Source organism: Gigantopelta aegis, chromosome 9 (assembly GCF_016097555.1).
Source record: "Gigantopelta aegis isolate Gae_Host chromosome 9, Gae_host_genome, whole genome shotgun sequence".
Taxonomy (NCBI): Eukaryota; Metazoa; Mollusca; class Gastropoda; order Neomphalida; family Peltospiridae; genus Gigantopelta; species Gigantopelta aegis.
Window position 1 is genome coordinate 37,763,698 of NC_054707.1, and position 13,988 is coordinate 37,777,685.

The following is a 13,988-nucleotide window of genomic DNA, read 5'->3' on the forward strand; positions in this document are numbered from 1 at the left end:
GTATCTCAGGGAAAGTGTTGATAATAACGACTTTACAACTGGTGTAGCAATGGCCATTCCTACATGTATCTCAGGGAAAGTGTTGATAATAACGACTTTACAACTGGTGTAGCAATGGCCATTCCAATCTCGGGGAAAGGGTTGATAATAACGACTTTACAACTGGTGTAGCAATGGCCATTCCTACATGTATCTCAGGGAAAGTGTTGATAATAACGACTTTACAACTGGTGTAGCAATGGCCATTCCTACATGTATCTCAGGGAAAGTGTTGATAATAACGACTTTACAACTGGTGTATCAATGGCCATTCCAATCTCGGGGAAAGTGTTAATAATAACGACTTTACAACTGGTGTATCAATGGCCATTCCAATCTCGTGGAAAGTGTTGATAATAACAACTTTACAACTGGTGTATCAATGGCCATTCCTACATGTATCTCAGGGAAAGTGTTGATAATAACGACTTTACAACTGGTGTATCAATGGCCATTCCTACATGTATATCAGGGAAAGTGTTGATAATAACGACTTTACAACTGGTGTATCAATGGCCATTCCTACATGTATCTCGGGGAAAGTGTTGATAAATAACATCTGTTACAGTAAATGAGTGGATTTTTAATATATCATACTGAAACCATTTATAGTCTTGTAAAAATTTTACAAATGTTGGGAGTTTGTATGGAGTTGTATTGATTTTAGTCTGATGATGATTTTAAAACCACTTTATGTCAGATTTGTATAGTTTCATTTCTGTTTCCTACCATTTCAGTTAACTTGTGTCGTGCCATGGAAACCTCCATGTGTGCAAAATGACTGCAGCTTTTCACAGCTTGCTAAAAAAACGTGTGACCTGTTTTTACTCTCGCCCGGAAGTTACCTGTATTTGAAGGGGTACGGTTGTAAAGCTCGTGCAACAATACCTGCTACAAAGATGGCACTAGGCAAGTATAGGATGATTGCATCGTATATTATGTGTATATAATAAATCTCAAGGTGTGAAGTTTTTTTTCCATCCAAAATAGTTTGTTAATTTTTATGTCAACACTTGTTGATCTATATGATACCTCAATAAAGGAATCTGTAAAGAGTAACCTCCCATGTCAACTGGAGTAACCTCCCATGTGAACTCACTATCAATAAATTATACCGAGCGGATTCTAGCATCCAATTCCTAGCAGCCAATTACGCTAGCAGACAATTTCAGCAGACATGCATGGCGACGTTCTAAACACCGGACTCGTATGCCTTTCGATTGTTACCTGTATTTTCCGCACTTTTTAAACAAACTGTTATGCTAATTATTAGCATTGACTGTAACTTAAGAATTTTAGAGTTTTAAAGAGTATCTTTATATCAAAAATAACACAAAAACAAAATAACTACCAATACTCATTTTCATAGTCTTATTGTTCCTAATATCCGTATAAATAATAAATGTCCCTTTAATATCTGAAGTATCACTTTAAAATCGTTCTGTATTACGGTAATATGGGGTGTCCAACAAGTTTCGTATAGACCAAAACGCAACACACATAAAAGGGACAGCAGATGGATGAAATTAATATTTATAAAAAATAAATAAACGTATTTAATAATAAGAATCAAGTAGCGTTTTAAAAGTCTGTATCTTCTATACTAAGATGGGTATCCCTACTACATATGCATATAGGCCACACCCCGTCAAATCATTTATAACGGTTAGCAGACACAGTTTCTACTATCGCAATTTCTATACAAAATACAGATATTTCTCGGCTGCTCTGTAATAAGAATCAAGTAGCGTTTTAAAAGCCTGTAGGTTCTATACTAAGAAGGGCATCCCTACTATATACCCATATAGGCAACACCCCGTCAAATTTTTTATAAAGGCTAGCAGACACAGGGTGAAATTTCTACTATCGCAATTTCTATACAAAATGCACATATTTCTCGGCCGCTCTGTAATGAGAATCAAGTAGCGTTTTAAAAGCCTGTATGTTCTATACAAACATGAGTATTCCTACCACATACCCATATAGGCCACACCCTGTCAAAAGCTTTATCACGGCTAGCAGACACAGTTTCTACTATCGCAATTTCTATACAAAATACACATATTTTTCGGCCGCTCTGTAATAAGAATCAAATAGCGTTTTAAAAGCCTGTAGGTTCTATACTAAAAAGGGCATCCCTACTACATACCCATATAGGCCACACCCCGTCAAATTCTTTTTAACGGCTAGCAGACACAGGGTGAATTATCTACTATAGCAATTTCTATACAAAATACCCATATTTCTCGGCCACTCTGTAATAAGAATCAAGTAGCGTTTTAACAGCCTGTATGGTCTATACTAAGATGGGTATCCCTACTACATACCCATATAGGCCACACCACGTCAAATTCTTTATAACGGCTAGCAGACACAGGGTGAAATTTCGAATATCGCAATTTCTATACAAAATACACATATTTCTCGGCCGCTCTGTAATAAGAATCAAGTAGCGTTTTAAAAGCCTGTAGCTTCTATACTAAGAAGGGCATCCCTACTACATACCCATATAGGCCACACCCCGTCAAATTCTTTATAAAGGCTAGCAGACACAGGGTGAATTATCTACTATCGCAATTTCTATATAAAATACACATATTTCTCGGCCTCTGTAATAAGAAACAAGTAGCGTTTTTAACAGCCTCTATGTTCTATACTAAGATGGGTATCCCTACTACATACCCATATAGGCCACACCCCGTCAAATGCTTTATAACGGCTAGCAGACACAGGGTGAAATTTCGAATATCGCAATGTCTATACAAAATACACATATTTCTCGGCCACTCTGTAATAGGAATCAAGTAGCGTTTTAAAAGCCTGTATGTTCTATACTAAGATGGGTATCCCTACCACATACCCATATAGGCCACACCCTGTCAAAAGCTTTATAACGGCTAGCAGACACAGGGTGAAGTGTCTAGTATCGCAATTTCTATACAAAATAGACACATGTCTCGGCCGCTCTGTAATAAGAATCAAGTAGCGTTTCAAGAACCTGTATGTTCTATACTAAGATGGGTATCCCTACTACATACCCATGTAGGCCAAACCCCGTCAAATCATTTATAACGGCTAGCAGACAGTTTCTACTATCGCAATTTCTATACAAAATACACATATTTCTCGGCCACTCTGTAATAGGAATCAAGTAGCGTTTTTAACAGCCTCTATGTTCTATACTAAGATGGGTATCCCTACTACATACCCATATAGGCCACACCCCGTCAAATGCTTTATAACGGCTAGCAGACACAGGGTGAAATTTCGAATATCGCAATGTCTATACAAAATACACATATTTCTCAGCCGCTCTGTAATAAGAATCAAGTAGCGTTTTAAAAGCCTGTAGGTTCTATACTAAGAAGGGCATCCCTACTACATACCCATATAGGCCACACCCCGTCAAATTCTTTATAAAGGCTAGCAGACACAGGGTGAATTATCTACTATCGCAATTTCTATATAAAATACACATATTTCTCGGCCACTCTGTAATAGGAATCAAGTAGCGTTTTAAAAGCCTGTATGTTCTATACTAAGATGGGTATCCCTACCACATACCCATATAGGCCACACCCTGTCAAAAGCTTTATAACGGCTAGCAGACACAGCGTGAAGTGTCTAGTATCGCAATTTCTATACAAAATAGACACATGTCTCGGTAGTATAGAACATACTGGCTTTTAAAATGCTAGAAATTGTAACATTCGAAATTTCACCCTGTGTCTGCTTGCTGTTATAAAGAATTTGACGGGGTGTGGCTTATATGGGTATGTAGCAGAGATACCCATCTTAGTATGGACCATACAGGCTTTTAAAACAGTACTTGATTTTTATTACAGAGCGGCCGAGAAATATGTGTATTTTGTATAGAAATTAGCGATATTCGAAATTTCAGCCTGTGTCTGCTAGCCGTTTTAAAGAATTTGACGGGGTGTGGCTTATATGGGTATGTAGTAGAGATACCCATCTTAGTATGGACCATACAGGCTTTTAAAACAGTACTTGATTTTTATTACGGAGCGGCCGAGAAATATGTGTATTTTGTATAGAAATTAGCGATATTCGAAATTTCACCCTCTGTCTGCTAGCCGTTATAAAGAATTTGACGGGGTGTGGCTTATATGGGTATGTAGTAGAGATACCCATCTTAGTATGGACCATACAGGCTTTTAAAACAGGACTGGATTTTTTATTACAGAGCGGCCGAGAAATATGTGTATTTTGTATAGAAATTAGCGATATTCGAAATTTCACCGTGTTTGCTAGCCGTTATAAAGAATTTGACGGGGTGTGGCTTATATGAGTATGTAGTATGTAGCTTTTAAAACGCTACTTGATTCTTAGTACAGAGCGGCCGAGAAGTATGTGTAATTTGTACAGAAGGTGTGATAGTAGAAACTTCAATAAAACTATGAAAATTAGTCTTGGTTTGTTTTTGTGGGGGGTTCTTCAGAAAGATACTCTTTAAAACTCTAAAACTCTGAAATTCTTAAGTTATAGTGAATACTAATAATTAGGATAACAGTGTGCTTAAAAAAAGTGTGGGAAATACAAGTAACAATCGAAGGGCGTATAAGTCCGGTGTTTAGAACGTCGCCATGCGTGTCCGCTAAAATTGGCTGCTAGCGTAATTGGCTGCTAGGAATTGGCTGCTAGAATCCGCTCGGTATAAATTATTATATGACTGCAAGTGCAAAATATTGTAAGGATTAGTCATATCTAGTATATTTTGTTTTCACTTTCAGAAGCATGGAAAACAGGTTAATAAAATGAGCAAATAGCCATATTTTGTTTTCCTTATTCCTGACTTAAATCAGTGGTTTTACCAGACTTTTTTTTTTCAGTTGACAATTTATTTAATTTATTTTTGTATTATTATTATTTTCTTAGAGATTCAGAGAGCCCTGGACCAGTTTCATGCCTTGAGAACTGATCATAATATAGGCTGTCTGAGAAAAGAAAAAGAAGAATTACAAGTTGATAAACATTCCTTTCATCAGTTAATTATTATTATGGTATACATGCATGTCTAATTATTAATTGAGGATTTTCTCAACTGGTGTGTTTTTCACTCAGGTGTCGATGAGTATGCTGTGCGAGGAGTCCACGAAGATAAGATCATCCTTGGGGTGCCATGGCATGGATACGAGTACAGCTGTGCAAAGCATAGCGTAGGTTTACAATTATTATATTGTTTTAAAGGTAGGGTTAATTCAAACAAGAGCCTTATGTGTTGGAAAGATGCATACCCGGACCACCAACACATACTGACACTTTAGCAAATGAAAAACACGTAATTTTAGAGTTAATAAAAAATCATGATTATTCCTGCTAACAGGGGGCAGCCATTTTGTTTCGTTTTTGTGACGTCCGGTGGGATAGCTTGGGGCGAAGTGACGTCAGCTCCTGACCATCTCCTGTATGTACAGTGTAAACAAAAGCAGTAATTTTCGACAAGGCGCTTCTCTTTGATCAACCAGACTTGTAAAACGGCATAAATGATGTAATAATATAATAAACTATTTAACTAAATATATTTCAAGTTGCATTAACAGAACAAAATGGGGTTATAGTATTTTTCTCTGTTAAATAATCCAAAGGAAAAATGTACACTATTAGACCTATTGATATGCTACGTTGGAGCAAAAACGACAACCCACGATACCCAAGTGATAATTTTCTTTTCTTTGGGACCACGTAATTAGTCAGTTCTGTGGTTTTAGATGGAATAGTCTACTTAATCAATAGTTTTACAGAACTATTTACAGTAATAAACCTTGTCCATTACAATTTTAGGGGCGACAGGTAATATTCCACAATACCGGTATGTATTTTTGTGCCTAGACAGCGTCAATTAATTGGCTCGTCTGGTTACCAATCAAATACACACCTGCCAATCAGAAATCACAGGTAGAAGCAACTAACAGCATAGACCAATTAACTAAGAAAACACTCCGTGTATCATTTCAGTACGTAGGTTAATGCATGGGCAAAACATTGTTAATTGTTTCGACTTGTGTAGCCACTTTGACAATGATATTTTATTTTGTATTGAAAAAATATATATATAGTGCTGGATATACTTATTGCTGGCTTACTGGGATGTGTATTATTACAGAACATTGCAATGTATGACTATTTATCATCCCGCAAAAACCAGGTAGAATGTGTTTCTCTAGTTCTAAGGCTCATTCCTGACGTTACGCGTTAAGTATTACGTAACCACCAGCTCGCCATAGGTCGTACTCACTGAGATGGTACAAAATGGCTGCACCCGTTATATATAATAGCCGTCACATTTAACCATTTTATTAATTAACTATACAATTATACGTGTTGATATTAAGCAATAACATGCATTATACATGTATATCGTTGAATATGCATACCAGGCCAAATGCCTTAATTGTCCTCTCCTTTAATGTCTTATTCCCGTTTATTTCCCTGCATTCGACCATCTTAACAGCTTTTTTGCTAGGTCACATACTCAATTAGGCATTAATTCATTCATTAGGGGTGGGACATAGTCCAGTGGTAAAGCACTCGCTTGATGCATGGTTGGTTTGGGATCGATCCCCATTGGTGGGCCCATTTGGCTATTTCTTGTTCTAACCAGTGTACCACTACTTGTATATCAAAGGCTGTGGTATGTGCTATCATGTCTGTGGGATGGTGCATATAAAAGATTCCTTGCTACTAATGGAAAAATGTAGCAGGTTTTCTCTATGTGACTGTCAAAATGAACATATGTTTGACATCCAATAGCCAATGATTAATAAATCAATGTACTCTAGTGGTGTCGTTAAACAAAACAAACTTCATTCATTCTTTTATTTATTAATTCAGTTATTCATTTATTCCGTTTTCCTGTTCTCACAACATCTCCATACCTTTCAGCTTTGTTTATCGTCCATTATTACATCCTAGTTCTTGTCTCTCACATTGACATGGGTTGGTAATGTGTTCGCCTGAGGTACGGTCAGTCTGGAATCGACCGCCATCGGTGGGCTCATTTGGACTATTTCTCATTCCAGTCAATGCTCCACAACTGGTGTAACAAAGGCCATGGTATGTACTATCCTGTGTTTGGGTTGCTGTATCTTGCTGTTGGTCCTGGAGAGTATCCCATTGTTTGGTGGCAGTGGGTTTCCTCTCTCATCTGTGTGGTCATTATCCATATATATGACATCATATAACTGTACTTAAAATGTGTTGAGTGGTGTCATTAAACATTCCTTGCTTGCTTCATTCCATCCAACATTGACAGTTTGTTCAATTAAGTTTGCCACCAGACATTGAGCTTGGGTGTTTTTAAACACTTATTCATCCGTTCCTACTGCAGCAGGTGCTTCTGTCTTGTGCCACCCACCTGCCATTCCTCACAAGCTTTTGCTACTTCAGGGACTGTATGGTGGTAACTTGTGGCATTATGTATCAGGACAGCCCAGTGGTAAAGTGCTCGCCTGATGGCGGTCAGTCTAGGATCGATCCCCGTCAGTGGGCTCATTGAGCTATTTTTCGTTCCAGCCCGTGCACCACGACTGGTATATCAAAGGCCATGGTATGTGCTATCTTGTGTGGGATTGTGTATATGAAAGATCCCTTGCTACTAACAGGTTTCCTCTATGGCTGTGTCAAAATTACCATATGTTTGACATTCAACAAATAGCCGATGATTAATAAATCAATGTGCTCTAGTGATGTCATTAAACAAAACAAACTTTTTTTCTTTTTCTTTCTTTTGGCATTATCCCAACCAGTGCGGCTATGCCCGCAGCCCTACAACTATATATGTGGGGGGTTGTTTTTTTAATACCTCAGGTCAATGTGACAATGTCAAGGATGAGGAGCGTTGAATCAATGACTTACACAGTGTTTGTAACATACTCATGTACATACATATCCATATACCTGTACATAGCATGTATACCAGTGTTCTCGCTGGGTGAAAAATAAAGAAGGGCGGCCGCTCGGCACCACACCCTTAAAAAAACCAAACAAAACAAAAAACACCAATAAACGAAAAGCAAAAAAAAATAAAAAAGGGGGGGGGGGGGTAATTTGGTTACCATATTGTTGTGTGTTGGTAGACTTTGTGAAAAGACATACTGCTTATTTTGCTTACAAAAAAGTGCAAAAAGGTTTATAAAAAAAGGCTAGTCTTTTAATTGAGCTGAAGATGATATCGGTCTGACATTCACGGGCAGTTCCGGTTTTGCTGGACCGATCAAAGTTTTAATAATATTATTTTTAATAAAGATTTTAAGAAATACGAAAAACAATAAAGATGTTTGTAAAGTGATCTCCTAATGTCAGATACATTTTTGTTATTTCCATCTTCATCGAATGAATCGATCGATGTGATAAAATAAAATAGTTTCGTTTTTGTAAAAGCGGTGTATATATTATTTGGCACTCAAGATAAATGATTTTAATGATAAACACTACCACTTCTGTTGTTTTTATAAGCGTTCATATCCCCCCAAAATGAAAAGTTTACAATATTTTATAAAGAACTGCTGAATAAACAGAATAACAGAAAGTAAAAATCATCAGTTTCAACCAATTATATCTGCAACTGAGGACAAAATATCAAACGATAATTAGTGGAAACAAAAGAGAGAATTACCGTTTATCACGTGACAAATTTGGCGCCAAATAAGAGGGTTATTTTTCAATCGGAGATTGCCGAATCCGTACAAAATTAAATGTTTTCATTGCTTACATAAAATATAACTTTTATTGTGTCTATCAAACATACATATGGATACAGATATTGAACAAAATAGAGGCTGTTAAAAATACTGTTAAATTTCGTTACTGTAGCTGTCGTAAATGTTTCGTCAATTATTTTTTCGTACACAACGCGGCTTGTTTCCTTTGATGTCCAGTGTGCAGACTGATCGTTGTTTTTTGTGTGGAAAAAAGTGTGCATTTGGAAATAGCGGAGATAGGTGCTGGAAAATAAAGGATGGCGGCAAAATGGAATAGCGGGGTGGGGCGCCCCGCTTAAATGGAGCAGCGAGAATACTGTATACATACATGTACATAAACATATTCACAAACATACCCATATATTTTTAGTGATTTAAATGTACCATATTATTTTGTTATTAGAAGGCCATGGTAATTGCTATCCTCTCTATGGGCAGACTGCATATTAAAGATCCCCTGCTACTAATGGAAAAATTAGTGGGGGTTTTCTGAAGAATATACATGTATATATCATCGCTGAGAGCTAAAAGGTCATAAGTGGCAGATACAACCTAAAACATCTTTTTGGCATATTTGGAATCGCCATCCCCGATTACATATTGTGACAAGAAATTGTAGCTGTGTCCCTAATAGTATCGCTTATACAGAAGGATTTAAATGATCGTAAGTGAATCACAGATACCAATTTGCGCGAAAATAGACATAACTGACACATACAATTTTCCTCCGATTTGCTTGCTGTCCATTATGCGAACACACTGGTCGTATGTAGTAGATACACCCTTTTTAAATACAGTTCGTTATATAATTATGTCCGACATAGGTCGTATGTGCCAAATACGACCCATATTCATTCTTTGTTATTGGTTTGTGATAGAAATTACAAATGCGAAGTCCTATAGAGCATACATTATGTCAATATTTTTATGTGCTTGAATCCTAAAAATAATATGACTTTGTCCTTGTGAAAGCCCGGTCTAATATGGGAGAAAAAAAATTTATACTGCATGCAACGAACCATTTGGCAACAGACAAGAATCGTGTCTGTATATATAAATAGGAATTGCAGTAACATTAATGCTTGTATGGTTTTCTGTTTATGTGCACCATAATTATAATAAACATGTTTTGGTGAATTGTTTTGAAAAACAAATATCTATTTTGAAGTTTTTTTTAATCGAAGCAAAGTTTTTCCAACATGTAATTTGTATCTGTAGATACAATTTTAATTCATAATAAAGTTGTATGTGCATATACGACCAAAGTGCAAGCATAATTACACTGATTTTCGATGTATTTAATTGTATGTTACGGTGATCAAGTTCCGTCTTTCAGCTACCTTTGAAGATCTATAGGATTGCCCTACATGTAGGCATTATGGATTAACAACATTGCACATACAAACACAATTGTAAGTTATCCAGGACAAAGTCCAGTAACAGAAGACAGTGTAATTAGATGTACGGTTAAAAGGTGAATAAAGTGAATGTGGCCTCAACATAAATGAAAGGAAGATCTATGAATTTTGATTAACTTTACAGTTAACGAATATTTGCAACAGAATGTTGAACGTGAACATGACACAACACACACACTGGGTCCGACAGGTATGCGGGGACGCTATACCTCAGGTTGAGGCCCAGCCTACATTCAAGGGTGTCTCCTTCGGGAACTGTTCCTTGAATTTGGTCACTCCTCGTGAGGAGTCGGGTTTACCACTTGCACAGGAGGCGCACAGTTCACTTTGTGACATTGATGCGTTGATCACTGGCAAAATTACGGGGGAAATCTTAACAGGAGAGCTCCTATGAGACGGGGGCGGATTTTCTCGAACATCCGGCGGTCGTTCCCGCTAGTGTCCGAGCCGCTTGTTCCCCATCGCCGTATGTGTCATTGCCAATCGCGGATCTGGAATCGTTCGAACGGCTGGCTAAGTCGATGTTCCAGGTTAATAACCATTTAGGTACGTTCCTATTTGGCTTGGATAAGGCTGTCGAGAGCCTTCCCGTGATGGCGAAAGGCTGTTTGGTGGCTGCTTCAAAAGCCTGTAAGCATATCGCTCAGTTATCTGGCCGATTTTTTGCGAACAGTCTTTTGTTAAGACGTGACCATTACCTGGCGGGTTTGAGTGCGGAGGTACCGTTAGCAACCATACCCGTGGGGGGCAGGCTCCGCCATTTCCTTCGAAATTGGTGCAAGCTGCCGGGTCTCGACCCCTGGGTTCTGTCGGTCGTTCGACACGGTTACCAAATACCCTTTTCTTCGAGCCCCCCCTCTTACTTCCACTCCAAAAATGCCGCCTTTACTGTCCGCGGATCGGCGCATTTTAGTGGAGAGTATGATTGCTGAGTTTCTCAACAAAGGGGCCATCCAGAGAGTCAGTCTGGATACTCCAGGATTTTATTCTCATCTTTTCTTCGCCCAGAAGAAAAATGGGGAATGGAGACCAATCCTAAATTTGAAGCCACTACGTCGACGTTCCTTCCATAAAAATGGAATCGGTACATTCGATCCGGAACCGGCTTCAAATTGGGGAGTGGGCTGCATCGATCGATCTGAAAGATGCATACCTTCATGTCCCGGTGCACAAGGCGTTTTGGAAGTTTCTGCGCTTCCTTTTCGACGGGAAAGCATACAAGTTTCGTGTGCTCCCGTTCGGGTTGGCGACAAGTCCCCATGCTTTTACACGTGTGGTAAAAGCGGTGGTAGGTCATGTTCATTCGTTAGGGGTTCGAATGCATACCTATCTGGACGATTGGTTGATCCCAGCTTCGTCGCAACAGGAGTGTCGGACCAATGTCGGGTTGGTTTTGGACATGAACCTCCAATTGGGTTTTATTCCCAATTGGGTGAAATCGGAGTTAACACCGGCTCAGATTTTCACATATCTCGGAGTGGTCTTCGATCTTGTGGTAACGTCGGTTCGTCCCACCGATGCGCGTATCCACAATGGGGGAGAAAAATACTATGGTACGATCTCTCCACGTGGTGTTGGGCCACCTCGAATCTCTGGCCTCATTGATCGTGTGGTTCAGACAATTCAAAGGACCACTCCAGTGGCATTTGTCCCCATGGTGGGATGGTCACAATTGGGACACGATAGTGCCTCTGGGCCCATGGTTCACTCATCCGATACAGGAGTGCCTGCTGGACAAGTCCATGTCCCTATTGGTTCCCTTGCACCCTCCCCCCCCCCCCCCCCCCCCCCCCCCCCCCCCCCCCTGCTCCGGATCTGATCCTTTTCACGGATGCGTCGCTGCACGGGTACGGGGCGCATCTGTTGCGTCAGACATATGGTTAAAGAAAACAGATTTTTTTAGAGGAAACCCGCTGTCGCCACATAGGCTACTCTTTTACGACAGGCAGCAAGGGATCTTTTATTTGCGCTTCCCACAGGCAGGATAGCACAAACCATGGCCTTTGTTGAACCAGTTATGGATCACTGGTCGGTGCAAGTGGTTTACACCTACCCATTGAGCCTTGCGGAGCACTCACTCAGGGTTTGGAGTCGGTATCTGGATTAAAAATTCCATGCCTCGACTGGGATCCGAACCCAGTACCTACCAGCCTGTAGACCGATGGCCTGCCACGACGCCACCGAGGCCGGTTGGATCTCCAATAGATGATGTTTTAACTCAGTTGGCAGACCCATAGGAAAAATATCTGGTGTTGGGAGGCATAATGTCGTTTGATGTAGCCACAGTCTCTAGGGTGTTTTTTTTTAATTTATATTGAGTAGGACAGAAAAAACCTGTATATTTTCATCATATGGGCTTGGTTGGTGCCGTTTTAACAAAATAAACCAACTTTACTGTTATTAGCACCAGCAGTAGAGAATAAGAAAAGTGTTAAGAAGTTAAATACATTTAAAAGTTTGTTTATTCATGTTTGCTTATGTTTTATATTGTGAATTACAGGATACAAAACATTTGCAATAATTTAATTTCTTTATTTTACAGCCAGATTCAGAGATTTGCTTGTTGAACGAAGTAAAGATAAACAACAACACCAATGACACCAAATGTGAGGTTGACAAGAGGGTTAAAATATCACTGGGAGATATGATCACAAAACACTTCCATTATTTCAAGAAGAGTAAGACAGATTTGGCGTACAAGGCACCGTATTATACCTACCATGTGAGTAGAATGAATATTATATAGCAATGATTCCAGACCATAATCCAAGGCTAAATGTCCCCATCCACCCTCCCCTGATTTTTCTTTTACTGAACAGGAATTGTGGTTATGTTTTGACAGATGCATGGCTAACTAGAGAAAATTATATGTGTAACTGTATAATAAACTCTTTAGCTAAACATTACATCATATTAGTTCATAGATTTGGGAATCAGATGAAATTTTTTGATTATTCGTGTTGATCAATTAACCTTTAGATTACTAGATTAATTTTTGACAAAAAAAACCACGTTGAGTGGGTAGAAGTTTATATTTTTTACTCACATATATTCACTTAAATGTTTTATAAATACCTAAATACCTATATTTGAATCGGTAAGTATTATTTTCGTGGGTTTTTCTAATTTTTTTGAGGGGCGAGACATAGCCCAGTGGTAAAGCACTCGCATGATGCACGGTCGGTTTGGGATCGATTCCTGTCAGTGGGCCCATTGGGCTATTTCTCGCTCCAGCCAGTGCACCATGACTGGTATATCAAAGGCCAATGTATGTGCTATCCGATGTATGGGATGGTGGCCAGCTGTCCAGTATTTATGCCCATTATTCCCAATAACGGTGGTTTTCTGACGATCACATTTATTATCAAATTAGCTGTCACAATCGGCTATCAATCCCTGAAAATTACTGCGACGTGCAGCCATTGTTGTCAAGAGAAAGTACTTGCGGAAAACCACTTTTCAACTGAAAATTCCAACGTATAATCCATTGAAAAAACAAAATCTAAAGAAACAGGAAGCTGACTTGTTTTCCATTTCCTGTTAATAAATCGCTTCCGGTGAGTGTCGTGTGCAGGAAATATATGGAATGCACTGTACACTGTAGTGTACAGTATGTCGACTGGTGTAACATCAGGCGAGATATCTCGCCTGCAGTAGTCAGAAGGTTAATTAGTGATTAAATATACATTATGCTTACATGAACTTTAAATTTGTTTGCTACTTCATTCTAAACACAGTAGATATTATTTTGTGGTGGGATTTCACTCCCAAAACATTTAGTATAAGGGGATATGCCAACCCTCCCAGATTT

At 38.9% G+C, this 13,988-nt stretch overlaps 1 protein-coding gene across 1 annotated transcript in view; it reads left to right on the forward strand.

Annotated features, from left to right (window-relative positions):
- Window positions 1–13,988, forward strand: part of LOC121381562 (di-N-acetylchitobiase-like) — a 40,284-nt gene that overhangs the window by 20,155 nt on the left and 6,141 nt on the right. Inside the window, exons 4-6 of the mRNA XM_041510893.1 lie at window positions 777–948; window positions 5,122–5,216; window positions 12,720–12,899. Of these exons, the coding sequence (XP_041366827.1) occupies window positions 777–948; window positions 5,122–5,216; window positions 12,720–12,899 (447 nt within the window). The remainder of the gene's footprint in view (window positions 1–776; window positions 949–5,121; window positions 5,217–12,719; window positions 12,900–13,988) is intronic.